We start from the raw sequence: 22,813 nt of genomic DNA, 5'->3' as shown, positions 1-22,813 counted from the left end.
GAAACAGCTGTTTGGCGCTGCGGATTGCAGTCGGTGGGAACTGCAGCAGCTCTTGTTGGTCCAGGAAAACCAATACACGTCTCTGTTTGGATAAGGACGACCCCAACTCCTTAACCGCGAGACCGGCCCGCCTGTTGACGGACGCCTGCTAGACTTGGACCGAGACCCAGCACGTTTTGAGAATTCATTATTTTCATTTATGATTACGACTGGCTACAGAGAAATGATTAGAAAATGATCACCACCATATTCTTAATCCGCTCTCTTAATGGTATATCTTCATTATTTTGTTTGTGGGTTATAAGAGAAGATCTTACGTATTTTTGTGTGTTCGGTTATGAAATAATAGCCATATGCATGTTTTGTTTGTTTGTTTATAACAGAATATCCAAAAATGTATTATTAACGGTATTATTATTGTTAATTTTTGTCAGCAAGCCACTTCACAGTTTCTTGAGCACATCTGTAATTGCAAGTAAAGAATGAACTCTCATTAGCAAGGTTGTAGTGGTTAAGATTTTATATAATATAATATATATATATATATATATATATATATATGTGTGTGTGTGTGTGTGTGTGTGTGTGTGTGTGTGTGTGTGTGTGTGTGTGTGTTGCTGCTGCGTTTGAAAGGCTCATGAACTCAACCAGGAAGAACTGTACATAAATTGACTGTTAAAGATAAAGATAAAAATTAAGATTTTTGGAGAAGATGAGAAGCTAGGTTTGAGGAAATATACACGTATTATATACTGTATATATATAATATATATATATATATATATATATGCATGCATGGATGCATGCGAGTGTATATTTGTATACGGGTGTGTAGTCTTTATATGTTTCTTCATTTTAGACCAAGAAGAGGTATAAGTTTGTGTATTTTTATTGATTTTTTTTTCTGTAAAATACTTTGGTTTCTGCTTCCCGATTAGCGGAAGGAAGTTAAAAAGGGAAGTGGGAAATTAAGAGTGCCGTGGCCCCCCACCTTCCTCCTTATCCCCCTCCTCCCTCGTTTACCATTTTTAAGGATAATGGAGACTTGTCGTGTTGGAGGAAGGGACGCTGAACTGGCAGATTCATGCAGTTAATCGCTTTGTGGTAGTGGCTGAAGAAGAAGACGAAAAAGGTGCCCTTCGCCAGCAGATTTAAATGAATTAAGCTAATTGGCAGCATATTACCCAAGATTTTTATTCGTATACAATATACATATATATATATATGTATGTATGTATATACAGTATATATATATATATATATATATATATATATATATATATATATATATATATATATATATATATATATATATATATATATATATATATATATATATATATATATGTGTGTGTGTGTGTGTGTGTCTGTGTGTGTATATATAATGTATGTATGTATGTACGTATGTATTTACCGGGAAGCAAAACTGGATATTAGGTTTGGGAAATTCAAAAGATTTTCGTGAGAATAATTTATACTGAAATGCAGAGATGTGTGATGTCTATTTAGAAAATAATAAGTAAGTTTTGAAAATTATCGGGAAATTGAGATAGAAAGTATAATTGCTGTAACCGCGGTAGTTGGAAAGTCTCAGGCTGAGTTATTAAGAAGCCAGTAACAAAACTCAACTTCGAGAATAATTGATGATGGGAAAAGAACTTGAGAACTCATTCCGAGTGACGGAGACAAAGTGTTATTGCATATTTGCTTTAATATAATTTAAAATATTTGTTCTGTTTTGTAACTATATTTATTATTACATCATACTGAAATAGTTCGCGTAAACAATGCAGAAAGTTTTATGTTTTAGCGGTTTTTAGCGAATTATTTTATATACTTCTTAAAACTGTTTTGTGAGCATTCCTCACATCACCTCTCTCTCTCTCTCTCTCTCTCTCTCTCTCTCTCTCTCTCTCTCTCTCTCTCTCTCTCTCTCTCTCTCTCGCGGATATTGAATGAGTCATTTTACGTATGCTGTCGCCTTTGCAATTACTTTGTTATTGACAAGGTTAACTAGTTTATTTTATGAATAATTCATTGACAAGTTTTCCTCACGATAGTAACATTTGTTGTATATTACTTAATCGATTTATCTTTTTATTTAGTACTTGGTTGTGGCTGCGGTTATCCTGGTCCCATGTTTGAGAGGGTTTGGAACAGACATTGGAAGGGATCTGAGGGAATGCAGTTGCGGGGATTTGAAACAAAACGGCCAGAGTGATTTGTAAAAGTCGTTTAAATGCGTTTGGTGGCGCAAATAGGTGAAGAGATTGGGTGAGATAAAGAACATGATGGAGATTTAGTGTCATGTTACAATTGAAGGGATATTTTCTATTTGAAAATTGAAACTGGAGGAATATGGATGAGATTTATGAACGGTTTTGCATCACACATTTTAATTTATTTTGGTGAATACGTGCAGGGATTTTCTTGATAGAGTTGTTGAATAGATTTCATGGAACAGACTTCTAAAGGCTTTCGTAACTGATTTTTAAATTGGGCGGATAATGCCTGTTCTCGAAAAGCTCGTCATTATTACAGTTTAAAAGGTAAAAGTAGCAATATGAAACATCACTATCGTTCAGCCAGAACGCTGAATGCCAGAATTACACACGTGTCGTTAATAGAGAGAGAGAGAGAGAGAGAGAGAGAGAGAGAGAGAGAGAGAGAGAGAGAGTGAAATAAAAATGATCAGTCCCAGGAAACCCTTGAAACCAGCCACCTAAAATTATGATGATAGAAGCCGGTCTCTTATAAATTCCTCCCACGGGGGCAACCGGGTCACGCCTCCCGTAGGGCGTACACCTCAGGAATGACCAGCATGAGCAGTCCTTAACGGTCCCCGTAATCTGGGGAGACAGACCGCTAAGTATGAATGAGACGATCAACTGGCCAGTCAATGAATGTAGTCTCTTCCACCCCCACTCTCTCTCTCTCTCTCTCTCTCTCTCTCTCTCTCTCTCTCTCTCTCTCTCTCTCTCTCTCTCTCAACTTTGTGGCAGCCCATCTAAGCTCACAACGGGAGGAATCGTGTTCGAATTTCGAACCGGAAGAGAGAAGCGAATCCGCGCATTCCCTAAAATCCAGTCTGTCTCTGTTGACCTAAGCAGTAAATTGTGTACCTATTAGTTAGCTGACTGTTGTCTGTTGGGGAGGGAGAAAGAAAGAGACAAAGGATGAAAAGAGGAAGGAAAGAAAAAGAAAGAAAAACAGATGCTAATGTTAATGCTTCTTTAAAATGTATATCATCAAAACGGGAGAACCTGGACGGGTCTCTCTCTCTCTCTCTCTCTCTCTCTCTCTCTCTCTCTCTCTCTCTCTCTCTCTCTCTCTCTCTCTCTCTCAATATCCCACCTTTCCCAGGTCTTTTGAGATAATCATAATGAAGCAGTGGAGTGAGAAATGATCTACAGATCGAGAGTGGATAATCAGAATCGCAGAATCCGGGAGCAAATTCGCCACCTTTCCTCATGCTTTCGCCAAAGTTTTCGACAAAGCAGCTCTCCCTACACGGTCTAAAACACGAAGGAAAGCGAAAATGTGGACCAACATATACTGTAGAAGCCTAGTTACACAATATTCTTTTAAATGGATCACGTTAGATATCTATCATGGAGCATTATCCACTGTAGACATTACTTAAGCTTCTTCGCAGCGTCCCTTCTGCCCCTAGCTGCAACCCCTTTCATTCCTTTTACTGTATCTCCGTTCATAGTCTCTTTCTTCCATCTTACTTTCCACCCTCCCCCAACTATTGGTTCAACATTATTTTCAGCTCTGAATGACCTCTTAGCTCCCAGCGTTTGGCCTTTGGCCTAAATTTTATGTTCCAGTTCCAAACTAGGCCAGGTCATATTAGGTTTCCCGCAAGGAACAGTTCTTGGTCCAGTTCTCTGTAATATTATGATTAGTGATAGTAATAAAATTGTGCCAAGGCAGATTTTATCACGATTATATAAATATTTGGTGAAGATTCCCGCGTCTCAGCCTTATTGGACTCGCGTGAAAACCGAACCGTTTAAATATCAATTAGAAACGATAACCAGCCCTTGACACAGAGCAACAAAGCAGCCTTTAACGAGGACCGATTTGAACTCACTGATCAGAAAACATGATATTCCTATTAACATCTGGAACCAAGTAAAAGACCGGGGAGTCGTCATCTGTAACGCCCGTCCAGGACTCACGTAGGCTACATGATAGAATCATTGCTGACTCTTGAAGCAGTCGGCACGGAAACTGAGGACATTTTCAAAAAGAAATAAAATCGCCATGCGCGCGTCATGTTGTGCGATGATGAGACCAGTTTCAGACTGCTGCTCTCCGGTATGGTCCCCCCACCCTGCAAATTTGGCCTAATAGATCGACGTTAGCGGTTGCTGCCTATCTTGAAAGAAGAGAACTGCATGATCTATCTCTCTTATCTTGCAGGACTGAAGGCGATGGAACTACTTTGCATCCAGTGAAGGCTTGTACACCAAAGATCTGTACTTTTGAAAAATCAAAGAGGGGCTTGTTCCAAACCCACCAGCGCACTTTTTTGAGCCAGAAACTTGTTCCCATCCGTTGACAGTAATCCTAGAACGAGTGGTGGATGCTCACTACCCCAACCAGTTTATATCATATCCCAGCCGGAATTGCTCGTGCATCAGCGTTTGCTCTGACTACCTCTATCCTGTGGACTTCCTCCCCCTATACATCTCGGTGTCACTAAACAACGAGAACACCTAAATAGGCATCAGGTAGATAGGTAACGTGATATCCTATCGAATGTGCTAAGATGCAGTGCCACTGGTCATTTGGTATGGTACTTTATTCAGAGTTAATCTGACATCCTTTGCACAATGCGGTGGTGAGATCAGACACCATTGCTATCAACAACTGCCACAAATGACAACCAAGTCCACACAGGGGAGGTAAACTTCAGGCAAAACTACAAGTCAAACTTCCCCCTCTCTTCTCTAGCTTTCAGTATCCCATACAAATCATATCCATGTCCACATCAGAAAGACCTCGACAAGATGATTCTCAATCCACAGAGGTCTTTGTTTATCGATAGATTAACACGGAAGGTCTACCAAAAATAAAAGACAAAATTTTCATTCGAAAACTTCACCAAATAGTGAAAAGGAATGTTCAAGGAGACCACAATATTATGGAAAACTCAAACAGGGAAAAATGTAACTTAGCCCCACCCAGCACTCACGGAGTAATGAAACTATTTTCTGGCAAAATAATGTACTTTCCCCAAGTGCTCTCCAATTACCATAATATTTAGTTTCTTCGTAATTTGTAGTTTCTCTCTCTCTCTCTCTCTCTCTCTCTCTCTCTCTCTCTCTCTCTCTCTCTCTCTCTCTCTCTCTCTCTCTCTCTCTATATATATATATATATATATATATATATATATATATATATATATATATATATATATATATATATGTATGTATGTATAAAATGCATGTATGTAAGCCCAGTTTGGATGTAAGGCTTTGTATTTACAATCGTATCCAAAAAGTCTGTAGAAACCGAGATTTGAAGAGGTCGTTGTAGTTATTGCAGTTATTACAAACGTTTTATTGGTAATAAAAAATTGTCCAGCAGATTCCCCTTGGCTTTTTGTAAAGAATACCAACCCTGCTGAAAAGAAGGCATCATGTATTTAGAAAATGGAACTCAAAATAAGCCGAATTAATGATGATAGAGTGCGCAAATGGATGAAATAACTCTGGGCAGGAACACGGATATCCAGTACTTATTCTCTTAGTGTGAGTTGAGTGAAAGACTGTACAAAAGGGGCAAATCAGACATTGAGCAGTCTGGATAAGACATGGAATAGTACAGTCTCTATTCGTATATGGACGGATTATGTCTGAAAGATTTTTTAAATTTGAGATTAAAGCTTTAAAAATGTGAGGAGTCACAAGGCAGGATAGAGTTAGAAATGATACCCTAATACATAATTCTGAATATCCATTTGTAGAGGAGATAGTGATGAATGGGAGGTGGAGATAGCCTGGAAGAGTGCAAGATAGTGTCAGTCAGCTGGAGTAAGAACTGTGAGAAAGGGGGCTGATGTTGAGTAAAGGTTTGTGGAAGTAAAAATACAGCCAAGAAATGAATGGTGTGATTTCAGAAAAGTCCCCTGCATTGCTGCGTCGGAGGCAGTGAAGATTATATACTGTACATATCCTGCAAGCATGACAGTTTGAGAAAGATAAGAAGTGTGTGTAGGGGATTACAGTAGATGTGTTGTTGGTGAGCACAGTAAAATCTGAAAGACTGTCCTCTGAGCATGTAGACTATGTATATATTTTCAATTATCTATAATTTTTTTTTCTTTGTTCTCTCCGACAATGATAGTCTACGGGTAATTACGTCCACGTTTAGATTTTCCCACGCCAACCACTGCCTATCTGTAACCTTTTTATCGTAGATTTATATATATATATATATATATATATATATATATATATATATATATATATATATATGTGTGTGTGTGTGTGTGTGTGTTATGTTTAATTCATTGTAATTGTAATAACCTCAATGCCTGCCCTAAGATCCAAATGGAAAAATACGAAGAAATTCTAATGCACGTATTAGGATTTGAACCCGTATCCGGAGTATCAGAACGAGGTCACGTTATCGACCTGACCACGAGATAGTCAGGTGAGTAACCTGACATCGTTCTGATACTCCGGATGCGGGTTCATATTCTGATCTCGTTCTGATATTCTGGGCGCGGGTTCGAATCCTGCTACGGATGTTAGCATTTATATACAGTACGACAGCATTGTGGTTATTACAATTACATACGTAGCCGGTAAAAAGTGACCAGTAAGTTCTATATCTATATCTATATATATTTATATTGATAGTTTTCTTCGTGTTATGCATAAGACATACGTAAGAGATAGACCATTGCGTGTGTGTCTGATTGTGGTGTGTTCATTAATGTGTGTGTGTGTATATATACAGTAGACACATTATATATATATATATTATATATATATATATATATATATATATATATATATATATATATATATATATATATTATATATATATATATATATATATATATATATATATATATATATATTTATATACAGTATATTGTGTATATATATATATATATATATATATATATATATATATATATATATATATATATATATATATATATATTTATGCCGGAGGCTTTTGTTCTAGACGTTTTGCGAACGCTAACAGATAGGCGGGAAGGAAGCTCTTACTTTCATTCCTCCTTTTTCATTTTCCTATTGTATCCCTCATTTTTCACTTCCCCACCCCTTTCCATCATAGTCATTTTCACTTTTCCCCCCTCTTGCTACTTTTTTCTCATCCCTTTACTTGTCCAATCATTTATCATCAATATCATCAACCGGAATCTCCTTCAACTGCCGGTTCCTTTTCACACTCCTTGTCTTAGTACTTTGCCCTATTCTTTTCTTTATTCTTTGCTTAATCCTCCTCACCCTCGTGTTTATCCCTCTCTTTTTAATTTTCTGTTAAAGAAAACTTGAGTGGATATCTGTCTGTCCGTCCGCACTTTTGCTGTCCGCCCTCAGATCTTAAAAACTACTGAGGATAGAGGGGCTGCAAATTGGTATGTTGATTATCCACCCTCCAGTCGTGAAACATACCAAATTGCAGCCCTCTAGCCTCAGTAGTTTTTATTTTATTTAAGGTTAAAGTTATCCATGATCGTGCGTTTGGCACCGCTATACTTTTCACAGTGCTTTTGCTTACTACTCCTTGTTCACTCCTCATTAAAGGAATCACGTCTCATTATTCTCTTGCAAATAAGGTGACGAGTTTTACCTCCCTATTGCGAAAAGGTCCTTCAGTTCTTATATATGTATATATATAAACATATATATATATATATATATATATATATATATATATATATATATATATATATATATATATATATATATATATATATATATATTTATTTATACAGTATATATATATAGCCTATATATACATATCTAATTATGGTAATTTTATATTTGGATTTATTTTCGCCCAGCATATTTTATTTTTTAACGGATTCCTTTTTTATGTATTTTCGTTTTTTAAAATGCATTTACATTTTTGATTTTCGCCTAACATATTTGTTTCATCGGATCTACTTTCGAATAACGTAATTTGTATATGTATATGTTTGTTAAGCTATAATGAGATTTATAATTTAATATAAATTGATGTAAGTTTTCCCTTGTTCTATTTTCTGTACTGTTGACTTTTTTGTATCGAAGGTTATTTTGAGGTGTGAATTCCTGTTACATACATTTTTTGCACTGGATCTGTTAGATTGTGTATTTTGTATTATTTGTATTTACCATGAATCTTATAGTGAAATGTTTCTGCGTTGCCCATTACGCTTTTTGTCATTGAATCAATTTTGTAGAGTTATTCATTGAAATTGCTGCTTTGGGATATTGATTTTCTTAATGTTTCTGTGGAAAGGTATGCTGGATAGTGAACATCTTGGGTTTTCTGTCAGATGCTTGGCCCACCGATTCATCTCAGAATCAGAATATAATGACGGCAGATAATAGCGTATGGCCAGATTTCATACTGAGGGTAGATGTAACTGCTGTGACCGGACCGTCCGCACTGCGGAGAATCTAATGCAGAGAAGAGATTCTCATTCCGGTCACGTTATTGGTCTGAGAATGTGGTCCAGGTTTGGTCATTTCGCTTGAGGCAAAACGCGATCGTATCGGAAGTGACTGAAGGTTTATGGATTACATTTTGGGTTTCATTCCCTCGCGCAGGTCGTTGGGACAGCCATTCTAATATCAAGGCCAAAGCTAAAGGGTATGCAAAACGGGGATCAATCTAAGACATATTTTTGTTTTTGTCTTTCTTGCGTCGGCGAACGGGCTGGTGTTGTGAAAGCTTTCAGTGCAGGTGTTCATCCTGGATCAGTCGTTTAACAGTGAGCATAGTCATCATTGCCTGGCAGTTGGTGAAGTGGTAGAAACTTCATTTTCCCTAAAGACCAAGTACTGTAGTTCAAAAAAAAAAAAAAAATAAAAATGTATATATATATATATATATATATATATATATATATATATATATATATATATATATATGTATATGTATATAATTTCTTGAAAGAAACCAGATAGCTGAAAGATTGAATCATGATAATTCAGAAGGCAGTTATCGGTTTGCCCATGGAAAGAAGGAAGGTTGTAAGAATTAAGGAAAACGGAATCCAAGCAGTATACAAAGTATGTGTTTTCATGCGACTCTTGTAAGAGTATTTATTACATTCTCTCTCTCTCTCTCTCTCTCTCTCTCTCTCTCTCGTGCAGTTTTTTCTGCTGTTTTCGGAGGTTTCTTAGTTTATCCAATTAGACGTCTTCTACTGTCTCATAGTTATCTTCGTATGTGTGTTGTAGCCATGCCATTGAATTACTCTAACAGAGATCTATCTCTTAGGTTCTCATTTCGAAACGTCAGTTTCATATCGTGCGGTTGAGCGGGCGTTTAATTGTTCCAAAAAGCGGACATGGCTGCTTTGATGACGTACCTTTTCAGCATTGAAACTGATTGGATATTAATGTTACGATTTGCTTTTGATGTTGCTCTAAATGTTATTGATTTTTTAATCGTTTTAGCAGTCATTTTTATTAAAATTTTATGTTTACTGTGGAAGCTATATTGCAAATTGGCCATGAATCATCATTATAGCTCACACCTAACCTCCCCAGTTCCCCTTCGTAAAAAAAAAAAAAAAAAAAAAAAAAACTATCTGTGCCGGCAGTCACTTCTCCGTATGATGGAAGGCTACCATCATAACAACAATTGCAGCTTGAGAGGTGATGAGATTTTTATTTTTTTTTTGCAGCCTGCTGTTAGGTGAGAGCAAAATTTAGATGAATTCTCTTTTTAGAAAATATTTATAGTTTATGTATATAAACTATAAATTATTAATATGTGTGTGTGCACGCATGTTTGCTGTATACATACGCTTCGTTCGTATGCACGGAACGAATAATCACAAATTATTAGATGGACGAACCAGTCTGTCACGTTGAGGTAGCAGTTATCAAGTCTGGTCTGTTTCCGGTTGTTCGATCGACGCTTTGTTTTGATCGTGCGGTTAGACAGTACAGGTTGTGACCCTTTGTTGCGTAAGTTTGTCTCTGTCGATGCAATACTCAATCACCCTAGTGACTGTGGGGTCTCATTGTGGCCGATTGCCGCTTTCATCAGGCTACTGTTGTGTCTGTGGTAAGTTTCATGATGTTGCCACACATAAGCCCTCTCATTTGACCGGTTGTTAGAAAGTATCAAGTTTGGTGCAAAGTCACTCTCTTCTCTCTGTCATCCTCTGAAATTAACTTCTTATCTTCATCCAGTTATTTTAGCCAAGTGATTAAAGAGACACTTTTCTGAAATAAAGGTTTTCCCTCTGCCTGGCGTTGCTCAGAGGCCTTTATACAGCATTCCCTCTACCTCGCTCTCCCCCCTTCTGTTTTTCCTTACTGATGTTTTTAATTCTCTCTCTCTCTCTCTCTCTCTCTCTCTCTCTCTCTCTCTCTCTCTCTCTCTCTCTCTCTCACACACACACATTTCTGCGTTATGTTCTGTCATTCTTTTGACGAAAGAGAGAGAAAGGCCGTTGGGGTGGCTCTTATTCGGGTTTTAGACAGGCATCCGTAGGGGAGAATGGGAGTCGCACGCCTGTTCAACCCGTGTGGTGTAGAATATAACAGCTACTTTGCAATTCTCTTTAGTTCCGTGTTTCATCTTACCTATAACGTTCCTACTTATAAGAGTGGTTCTGTTCTTATTCTACAGTATCTGCCTTTCTCCATCAAACTTGAGAAATTTAAGGAAAAGATTTAACTTGCATATGCGGCGTTGACTTGTGAAATTTCGTTGAGAGAGAGAGAGAGAGAGAGAGAGAGAGAGAGAGAGAGAGAGAGAGAGAGAGAGAGAGCGAGCGCATGCAGCATGGTCTTAGTCATGATTCATGAGAGGGCAACAAAAGAATAGGTGTGGGATAGAAAGAAGGGTTTTTTTCCAGGGTTTGAAAAAGGGGGTTGGGGGTTGAGAGTTCAGAAGGGTCCTTTTGTTGTTCAACGTTCAAGTTGTCTTTCCTCGTTTGCGGCCCCTGCCGTCGCTGTTCCTCCGTGATAGAGTGTCGAGGACTTCCTTGAGGGGCGATAGTTGATGCTACTTCATAACTCTTTGAAATGCATTTAATCATTTCCCTCTCACTCTTCCATTTTAGATCTCATTGTTACCGCCTATCGCTCACGCTAGTCTCGACACACACACACACACACACACATATATATATATATATATATATATATATATATATATATATATATATATATATATATATATATGTATGTATATATATATATATATATATATATATATATATATATATATATATATATATATATATATATATATATATATATATATATATATATATATATATATCAGTCATACGAATGTACACATACGGTCTGGAATGGAGTTGATTACTTGTAGACTTTCGTTGATATAAAGGTACGAGGTATACGGATACTTAAGAATGATGTAAATTACCAAAAGTACATTATCTAGCGTGACTTTATACGTGTTCCCCGCATAATAATGTCTATAACTTCATGATTTTTATCACTGCAAATTTCCACTTTTCGTATTCATAAGTAGCTTTATTTTTTTTTTATCCTGTATTAAAGGCACCCTTGCATACCTTTTGCCTGAAATTCTTTGCAGTCAAGGTTCTCTGTGTTTCAACGTGAATGAAGAATAGAGCACTCAGTTTTCATGCTAAAGTTGATAACTGAAGTGAAGGAAATCTCCTAGACAGGAATAATAATAATAATAATAATAATTATTATTATTATTATTATTATTATTGTTATTATTATTATTATGGCCAAAATTACGTTTCCTTGTCTTAGGTTTTGATATAGATAGTCTCTCTCTCTCTCTCTCTCTCTCTCTCTCTCTCTCTCTCTCTCTCTCTCTCTCTCTCTCTCTCTCTCTCTCTCTCTCTCTCAGTGTTCTTTGAATTACTCTTATGGTATTGTAAGGCGGTGTACTTTATATTAGTAGGTCTTATAGATATTTTACTGTACAGGTATGTACTGTACTTAGTAGTCTAATTCTCGTCTTCACACGTGACCTTTGTAGAAATAGATATAGTTAAGGTATTTCTCTAGATGTTTTAAGTAATTAGTGAACAAGTTCATAAACTAGAAAAGCGAAGAGAGGCCGAGTTAATCCTGAATAAAAAACTGAAGAAATTGCGGCGAGGTGAATAAAGTAGAAAATATATTATGAATAAGTTAAAGTCACGAGGTGATTGTAGAACAGTATATCACGAATAAAAAACTTAAAATTTAATTTTAAAAAAGTAGAATACATCATAGATGAAAACTTAGAGAAATCATCACTGTAAGGAAAATGTAAGGCAGAATATATGAAGAAATCTCCGGAAACTGTATGGGAAATTATAAGAGAATGAATGTAATTAATCATGACTAAAGGAAAAAGAGAAGACTGTACTATAATAAATGTAATAACAAAAAACTAAAAGAAATATCTACGAAGAGAGAGAGAGAGAGTGTTCATACTGTCATGAATAAGAAAACTAAAACTAAACGAAATCACGCGTAAATAAAAAAAAAAAAAGAATGAGTCATAAGGAAAAACTACATAGCAAAAATATTCGATGAACTTTCATGAACCAAATCATGGTATGGATAAGGAAAGAAGTCTCCAAACAAATGGAAACTGGGTTTTGCTGTGTAACTGGTAGAGACGCCATGACCAGAAGCTGAGGGAAACGGTTGAAAGAAAAGTCTCGGAGGGGGGGCGGGGGTTAGCGAGTGAGGTTTTAGGGGAGGATGGATGGGAGAAGTGGACCTGGCAGATCATGAAATGTTATCTTTTTTATCTTCTTTTTTTCTCTCTCTGAAGAAAACCGTCCAGTTACGAAATCACACACGAATATAAAAGTCTGCGCTGTCACGAAAACTGTTCGCCGGCATGGTCCATGGTTGCCGGTCAATCAGAAAACTCGCTCGCGAGATCATTCGGCCGTCACTGGGTTTGCGAGCACAAGGACCATGGTTGATTATCGGGACCTTTTGTCGTTGGGTCTGTGAGAAGCTGCCGCTGCTCACGGCAGAGCCGAGAGATGGCACACAAGGGCTTCTTCTTGAAATGAGGTGCTTTTATTTTCCGAAGAAAGTGTTGTGTTTTGGGAATGAGTGAGAAGCGGTTGATTTCTTTTTTAAGAATTTTGTTAAATGTGTTGTCGTTTTAGTTTTTTTTTTCATAAGGAATTTTGGGCTTTCATAACTTTGAAGTTTGTACTGTTTTATTAATTTTTTGAATAAAAAAAAAAAAAAACATGCATTTCTTGGAATTCCTGGAGAAGGGCTGCCATTTTGTGGATATTCAGATGAAAGTGCTGTAGATCTTTTGATTTTTTGGGAGAAAGTACTCTCGAGATTTTGATTTTCTTGAGAAAGTGCTGCGTCCTTTTTGAACATTCGGGGGAATGTGGCGCTGTGCTTTTGGATTATCGGAAAAGAGTGCTGGTGTTCTTTGGGATTATTGCGAGAGTGAGAGTGCTGCTGTATTTTGTATTATCGTAAGGAAGGCTGCCGTTCTCTGGGATATTTGGGATAAAGTGCCGTCGTGTTTTTGGATTCCAGGAAGTGCTGGTGTTGTTTTGGATTATTGGGGGAAAGTGCTACCTTTCGTGGATTGCCGTAAGAAAGTCTGGTGTTTTAGTTGAATATTTGGGAGAGAGTGCTGCTTTTTAAGGGTTGCCTTAAGAAAGTGCTGGTGTTCTTTTGAATATTTGGGATAAAGTGTTGCTTTTTGTGGATTGCCTTAAGAAAGTGCTGGTGTTCTGTTTGAATATTTGGGAGAAAGTGCTGCTGTTTGTGGATTGCCCTTAGAAAATGCTGGTGTTCTTTTTGGATATTTGGGAGAAAGTGCTGCTTTTTGTGGATTGCCTTAAGAAAGTTTTGGTGTTCTGTTTGAATATTTTGGAGAAAGTGCTGCTTTTTGTGGATTGCCTTAAGAAAGCGCTGGTGTTCTGTTTGAATATTTGAGAGAAAGTGCTGCTTTTGTGGATTACCGTAAGAAAGTGCTGGTGTTCTGTTTGAATCTTTGGGAGAAAGTGCTAATTTTTGTGGATTGCCTTAAGAAAGTGCTGGTGTTCTGTTTGAATATTTGGGAGAAAGTGCTGCTTTTTGTGGATTGCCGTAAGAAAGTGCTGGTGTTCTATTTGAATATTTGGGAGAAAATGCTGCTTTTTGTGGATTGCCTTAAGAAAATGCTAGTGTTCTTTTTGGGTGTTTGGGAGAAAGTGCTGCTTTTTGTGGATTGCCTTAAGAAAGTGCTGGTGTTCCATTTGAATAATTGGGAGAAAGTGCTGCTTTTTATGGATTGCATTAAGAAAGTGCTGGTGTTCTATTTGAATATTTGGGAGAAAGTGCTGCTGTTTTTGGATTGCCTTAAGAAAGTGCTAGTGATCTTTTTGGATATTTGGGAGAAAGTGCTGCTTTTTGTGGATTGCCTTAAGAAAATTGTAGTGTTCTTTTTGGATATTTGGGGGAAAGTGCTGCTTTGTATGGATTGCCTTAAGAAAATGGTAGTGTTCTTTTTGGATATTAGGGGGAAAGTGCTGCTTTTTATGGACTGCCTTAAGAAAATGCTAGCGTTCTTTTTGGGTATTTGGGAGAAAGTGCTGCATATTTTGGGATTTTCGTTAAAAAAGGACTGCTGTTGTTTTGGACTATTTGGAGAAATTGCAGCTGTATATTTTCTTTTTAGTTAAAAAAAAAATACTACCGTTCGTTTTGGATATTTGGGAGAAAATATTCCTGCATTTTGGAGTTTTTGAAGGATTTTGCTTCACTTTTGAGCTACGATTTTGGGTTTGGAAGACTTTTGTGGGGTTTAAATCCAAGTACATATTACGTCGTTTTGGATTAAACTTATGTAAATCGCTGTAGAAAAAGTTTTTGTGATCCCAGTTTTTTATGTAATGTAAATCCCACACTTGCCACAGCCAAGAATATTTTATTCATGATAGGCATGCATGCGTGCAAGAGAGATTTCTTTGGAAGTATATTTGAGCCAAAAACATCAGTGGCGCTAGCTTCCGAACGGGAGAGAAAAAAAAAAACTTTCTCTCGTATTGGGGTCAGTAAAGCTGTGTGATTGCAACTCGAAAAGCGCGGGTTGAAACCCTGCTTGAGAGCTGTAGTTCAATTCTTTTTTTTATTTTTTATCTGTCAATCACAGTGTGTGTATATATATATATATATATATATATATATATATATATATATATATATATATATATATATATATATATATACATATACATACATATATATACATATACACATATATATATATATATATCGTATTACCACAGGTGAAAAATGAGGGGTACAATATAAACCCACAAAACAGATTTTCCTGCCAGGCCAATTATTAACTCAGTGGGGTCCGCATCTTACAATCTAGTAAAGCACCAAGTGGATGTTGTCAGCCCATTGGCTGGTACCATCTCTGAAGCTAACATCCAGAATAATGTGGACCTGTTAAAAAAACTAAATAATGTACCGATTAATAGTGAATCCAAGCTTTTGAGTTTTGATATGGTATCACTATTCACAAGGGTGCCAATTGACGATCAGATGAGTTTTTATCGGAATTATTAGAGAACGCGCAGCTGGTTATATCATTTTCCAAGAACACTTTAATTGAACTGATTATGTTTAAAAGAAGGTAAATTTGAATTTAATGGAAAATTGTACTCACAAAATTTCGGTATGGCGATGGAAAACCCTCCATCCCCAGTATATAAAGTAATTTGTAAACGGAGTTAAAAAAAATATTCAACAAAATAATCCCACACTATTTAGTATGGTTTAGGTATGTTGGCGACATAATTTGTGTATGGCTAGGGAACGAAAATGTAAATAACGTTTTTTGCAAGTTGAAGCAGTTATTGCCATCAATTAAATTCTCTATTAAAATGGAAAAGGATGGGTGCCTACCCTTTTTGGATTGCCTCATACGTAGAAATAGTAATGAGTTTAAGTATAATGTTTACAGAAAACCTAATAATATTTCTTCCTATGTGCATTTTTATTCTGACTACAGCGATAAGGTTAAGGACTCGGTGTTTAATCTATGTTTTTAAGAGCATTACGTATATGTAGCCCTGAATATATGATGAAAAAACGGATGGGATTAGGAATACAGAGAAGAAATTAAAATATCCAGACAGTGTATTAGGCATTGCATTAGAAGCGGCAAAAAAACACTAGAAACAAAAACGAAACTTAAACACAAAAAGCTTTCTTTTACTACCAAAATAATAATATGAAGGATAGCCCCATCTTCTTAAGAATTCTGTTGTTAACGTCGCATTTATGGACAATAAAATAATGCAACGTACAAGTAAAGAAATTTTCTGATGTGTATAAAATTCCATGTAAGTCTTGTGACAACTTTTACATTGCTCAAAGGGGTAAAGCAGTGGAAAAGAGAATAGAACAACACAAAATGTTTGGTAGTATTGTCCTTTGAGAGTATATTGTGATTTCTACCACTAGCCGTTATGAGTTCTGAAGCCACTCCCTCTTTGACACATGTGAATGGTGGATCTGTAGTCTCCAGTGGTTGTGTATGTTCGTCAGTACTGCCTCTGCGGTATATATATTACGATTTCTAACACTATGTATCAGTCTTTCGTCAATGACTTCGAAATAAGGCGAAACCGGTCATTTTTCACTTGTAGTAATATGTGATAAACGAATCACGTGTCAGAGTGATTGTAATCATATGTGTGTGTGTGTATATATATGTATATATATATATATATATATATATATATATATATATATACTATATATATATATATATATATATATATATATATATATATATATATATATATATATATATATATATATATATATATATATATATATATATATATATATATATATATATATATATATATATATATATATATATATATATATATATAACTTTTGTCCATATATATTAACTGTGGTTTTAACCATTTTAGTAGTATCTTCTCCGAAATTTTCTTAATTCACGGTTGTTTTGACTGATATATTTCTACTTTTAATGTTTCCAATTTTTTTTGTAGTTTATAATCTCTCTCTCTCTCTCTCTCTCTCTCTCTCTCTCTCTCTCTCTCTCTCTCTCTCTCTCTCTCTCCTTTTGGAAGGCCTCCAGTAAAAAGCTCTCAGTGACCAGATGTGTCGAAATCTGAAGCAGTTGCAGATGGGAGAATAAATAGAGGTATTAAATTTTAATTGTTGTCATGAGGTGGCCAGGTGATGCAATCCGAAGACGAAACGTTGGGTCTGTGACCTAAAAGAAAATTGCACTTTTCTAAAGTGCAGTGTTCTTTTAGGTCCCAAGATGTGGCTTTATCGTCTTGCGAAGTATTATTGTACATTACTATATCCTTTTAGCATTAATATTATTAATGATAATTATTTTCCCATTTTGATTAATTTTGCTGTCACCAATATTTTCGATTTTGTTGTCAGCATTCCTCTCTCTCTCTCTCTCTCTCTCTCTCTCTCTCTCTCTCTCTCTCTCTCTCTCTCTCTCTCTCTCTCTCTCTCTCTCTCAACACCGTATTATGGAATCGCTAAGTCCAGGTTTGTGATGAAGGCATTGCGATTCTTTAACCCGATGGCAAGATCTCCTCCTTATTCAGCTTAAAGGAGGATCTTTTCCCGAATATTGATGCGAGTTTTTTCCTCGTTGAACACCATTCACGTTCTCTCTCATTGATGTCTGTCGCCAGACAACTTGATTGGAGGTGTCTCCTATGTGTCATATTATGGCACATTATGAACTGCGTTTCTTTCATTATGATGTGGGGCTTGCTCTTTTTGCAAATACGAGCTCTGCCGCTGTTAGTGCGACATGAGCCATTCCATCAGTGAACATGATATGGCTGGTATCCCAGTTGGCATAATCCGACCTCTTCCCTCGGTCAATATACAATTAGCTTTATTCCCTCTTTGTGTGCGTGCGAGCTCTTTCCCCTTTTCAAATGTGCGTTGACTCACTTTATCTCACCCACTGGATAGTAAACAAACTATCTCTTCCTTTTAAGTGAACTTAATACGTTTAAGTCATGTTGTCTTAATGTGAGCTGCCCTCGCCCGCTTACATGAAGCCACCTCTGTCTCTTGACTATCGTTGTACGAGCTAAGAACCTCCATTTAACCTGCTACAAATTGTCTCCCCATTTAGAAGTTACAGTTGTCTCCTCCTTTTAATATAACACGAGGCCTGACACTCGGTTGAAAGGAGATGTCTTCCTCATATAAGACATGAGTTGTATCCCACAGCTAACATGATACGAACTATCTTTTAACTCGGAACTTTGTCTCCCGTAGCTGACGCAATAAGACCAGAGCATTCTCCCCCAGTTGACATAATAAGAGTTGTCTCCCTGAGTCAGCGAGTGCGAGCTCCTGTAGCCTAATACCTTCTCATGCACAACGTACGAAACGCCCCTACCCCCTTCATTAACGGAACTAAGCTCACGAGGTTTTTTCCTCGGCGATGCGTGTTTATAGCTTCAATAATTAGCGAGGCGAGTGTCTTCGTTAAGGGCCTGTACTACCGCCGCTTTCTGCTACTCATCTGATTATCTCACCTGCCCGCTTTTACGTGGCTACCTGCTCACCGCCTTACGACACCCAATTTGCAACACCGTATCTTTTATGATTTTTTTTTTTTTTTTTTTTTTTTTACGACTGACTTTCCTCTTTTCCTCATCTCACCCCCTCCTGCATCTCATATTATTCATCTTTTTAAAACGATTCATAGTTATTTGAATCTGATTTTTTCTTAGTTTTATTTATTTACTGTTACCTGCTATTTCTGTCCACTCAAGTTTTGTTATGTTGTATGACAATTAGTTCCCTCGTCCCTTCTCGGCTTTCTTTTTTCATACATCTAATATTGATTTATTTGTTTTGGTGTACTATAATACTTTATCTACATTTGTGTGTTTTTACATTTTTATTTAATATGACGTTCTGTGTAATTGACGTCTATAATGCCACTCTCATTGTTTGTTTACTTATGTGGTCAAATTTGTTTTCCTTTTATCAGAATAAGTGAGTCTCTCGTTTCATCTCGTCTGACGTTTTCTTGTATAATGTGGCTAGGACCCCCTCTCTCTCTCTCTCTCTCTCTCTCTCTCTCTCTCTCTCTCTCTCTCTCTCTCTCTCTCTCTCTCTCTCTCTCTCTCTCTCTCGTCGTACCTTTTTGCTGTAAGTGGAATGCCCATGTTAAAGTTGAACACGGTTCAGTCTTATGTTCTCATTCGCTGTCTTCTCCCATTCTTCTAAATTCCTGTTCCGTTATAGTTTATTAGCTATTTTATTTTAAATTTTGGGTATTTTCAAATTCAGCTGTATTACCCCTCAAATTTTGCTGAATTTTTCTCCAGTTTTGGATTGTCCATTTCCAATTTTTCCAGTCTGTTATTGATGCAAAATATTTTTAGGTATTATGGTACATTTTCCTAATTCCTTTTTATTTTTTTTATGATTTCCTCTTTTGTATATTTTCCCATTTTTACTATACCATTTCCCCTCGCGTCTTTACCTGTTCGGTTCACTCTGTACCCATTTCATTGTGCTCTTTAACCTTTTCGTTATAATCATTAATATCCGGCTCACGGGGTAAAGGTTAAAGATTTACTGCCCAGTGCACACTTCTGCTGGGCAGTCATGGCTAATATGTGTGTTCGAATGCCCGTACTTGTTCCTTCGTTGACATCCCTCATGTCTCTGATTCTAGCTTTTTACACACACACACACACACACACACACACACACACACACACACACACACACACACACACACACACACACACATATATATAGATAGATGATAGATGTTTATATCTATATATGTGTTTATATATGTATATTATATATGTGTGTATATATATATATATATACAGTATATTATATATATATATATATATATATATATATATATATATATATATATATATATATATATATATATATATATATACAGTATATTATATATATTTTTATATATATATATATATATATATATATATATATATATATATATATATATATATATTATATATATATTTTGTTAGTAAGCTCTCTCCCTCGTGGAAGAGGACCCAGAAAAAGAATGTGTTAACGTTGTCCACACTGCCGTTGCCCAAATAACCACGATTCCAGACACAGAGAGTTATATATTATGAACCGTTAACGTACATAACTGGCTGCAGGTAGTTAGGTGGCGATGGATCATTAACATATAATTGGCCGATGGGAACTAATAAACAGCATGCAGAAAGAGACCTCCCCATACCGCTGTTGCAACGTAATGATGTCACACGTAGTCAGGCTTTTTATGGAGCTGCGTCTGTCACGGCAGAAGTGATGGCGAAGGCCTTTTTGGTTGGCGAAATAAGGGATATGACTTTGAGGGCGGGATGTGGCTTGTAGAAGGATACAGTTTAAGGACTTCTCTCTCTCTCTCTCTCTCTCTCTCTCTCTCTCTCTCTCTCTCTCTCTCTCTCTCTCTAGTTGAATATACTCTTTCCTGAAGCCATTGGCATCATTTTAAAGCATTCATTTTGATTTTCTTACTTGATTATGGGAAATTTGATAGTTAACAAAATCCTTGATAATTAAGGACACTTGCAAGTGTTGTTAACTTGTTTGAATAGTCCACCTGTTTGAGAGAAAGTTGCAGATGATCCTTTTTCGATAATGTATTATTTTTGTCTTTGAGAACTATACATGCGTTCGTTTGAATAAATATGTGCATGTAGATACGTAGGCACATTTCAAATATTACGCCACAGATAACGTAATATCAGATTCATTCTACTATTGTTCCATGATTTGAATAGTATGATAAGGACCAATGCGCTCAGCTATCAAGAGATATTTTTAAGTCAACAGTCACCATATTTCACTGGTTCGAATCCTGGTCAGAGCAGGGGTATTCTCGCATATGATTCCCTTTGGTTTTACGTCATTTCCTGGCTAAACTGCCTTCGATGTTAATAGATTATTTGTGATTTTATATTTGAAAGTAAAGACGTGTGTGTGTGTGTGTGTGTGTGTGTGTGTAATCACTCCATAAAGGAATGTTTAAAGCAGGACTAATGGTGAATGTAAAAAAAGAAATGCGATTTGCTTCGATGGAGATGTGGAAGAAGGAGATTTCAGTGTTCTCTAATTACCATCACAATTTCTCCAAAAGAGATTGGATAACCTTGATTTTGGAGGGTTTCGTTTTTCAAGCCTTTCGAATTCTTTTCCTTTTAAGAATGAAAGTGAGTGAAGTTGATATTCAGTGGCCATTATGTTATAATACCTTTTCCAATTTTTATATTACTCTTTCAGGAAGTGATGATTATATCCACGTTACCTACTAGTCATTTATGAGTCGGTATATTGTCTAGCGTGAGTCTCTTGAAGAAAGTGATTACACTTTAAAATGAATCATTGGACAAGCCCGAACAGTGATAGAATCTGCTAGTCAAGGGAATTCCTCGGTCAGTCGTCGAGAAGTGAATCACGATATAGTTTAGACGTGCTTTCTTCTGTGTTAATAGTGATTAGTTCTGCTTACTTAGTTGTCCGTGTATACCTATTCATATATAACATATGCTTCCATTATTGCTAGTTACATGATATAGTATCATATAGATCTATATTCACTTCAAAAGTGTATTGGATATTGGTTATATAGGAACATAAAGAAATATACGGTACCTACTGAAAAAATATTTTGAAACGGTATTACTCGTATCCTTCTGTATAGAAAATAATTAATATACTAGTTATTCATTATGTATAGAAACTATACACCTACTGGAGAACGTGTATTGTTTTCCTAGTGTTTTAGTGTGAAAATAGACAAGAAACAAAATAATTCGTGAAGTTGTGCTTAAGGACTATCAATTTACAAACGGAAAATTATCTCTCTGGAAAATTAACTGTGCCACCCAGATGGAATTGTGCGTTGATGTGGAAGGCGACCGAATTCGTGAGTAAGAGATTATTGCCCTTAGTGTAAGTTAGTTGTGCTTGGCAATTAACACTGTATCCTTGTATTTCTCGTGAACTCTGGAAAATACGGAAAATCTCAGGCCCCTTCTGACTTCACCTCCCGTCTTCCATCCACAAAATTAGACTTTAGACGTCAGGCATCCAAGACTGATCACAGGTGTCTAATCGGGACACCCCACCCCCAACCCCTGTCCCCACCCCCACCTTCTCGCCCCACCACTTTTAGTAGTCCACCAGTCACCTGTCAGCGCGAAGATGGATTGACGAAAATGTGGACCTTCTAAAAAAAACCTGTTTTCGGGGGCTTTTTGGGTGGCGAAGGGGGGCATCGTGCCCTGGAATGATTTTATTTTGAGGATAGTCAGTCAAATCCATAAACCGGGTTTGATGATCGGGTCCATCTTCATCGAAGGGCCTACTCTCCCCAACAATATGCTCTTCATTTATAGTCATTACCACGTATGTATTGGTTGTTACTTCTAAGCATTAGCTGAATTTATGATTTTATTAGTGTTCACGACTTGAATGTTATGGTTTTAACAGTGTATTGGTGAAGGCATTAATGGTTGGCTGAATTGTGGTTTTATTTCTGTTTCCGACCTGAATGTTTTTATATG

At 36.5% G+C, this 22,813-nt stretch overlaps 1 protein-coding gene across 20 annotated transcripts in view; it reads left to right on the top strand.

Annotated features, from left to right (window-relative positions):
* Window positions 1–22,813, top strand: part of Pkn (serine/threonine-protein kinase N) — a 733,150-nt gene that overhangs the window by 198,188 nt on the left and 512,149 nt on the right. The window contains exon 1 of one of the 20 annotated variants that reach the window (XM_067091609.1): window positions 21,528–22,655. The exons of 18 other annotated variants lie outside the window; for them this stretch is intronic. In XM_067091609.1, coding sequence (XP_066947710.1) covers window positions 22,584–22,655 — 72 coding nt within the window. In that variant the 5' untranslated portion in view covers window positions 21,528–22,583. Of the gene's footprint in view, window positions 1–21,527; window positions 22,656–22,813 lie in introns of those variants that run through there. One more of the 20 variants, XM_067091608.1, reaches the window with a different exon arrangement.

The sequence above is a fragment of the Macrobrachium rosenbergii genome, chromosome 48 (genome assembly GCF_040412425.1).
Source record: "Macrobrachium rosenbergii isolate ZJJX-2024 chromosome 48, ASM4041242v1, whole genome shotgun sequence".
Classification (NCBI taxonomy): Eukaryota; Metazoa; Arthropoda; class Malacostraca; order Decapoda; family Palaemonidae; genus Macrobrachium; species Macrobrachium rosenbergii.
The sequence above is the reverse complement of the archived record's forward strand: the minus strand, read 5'-3'. Positions and strand labels throughout refer to the sequence as shown.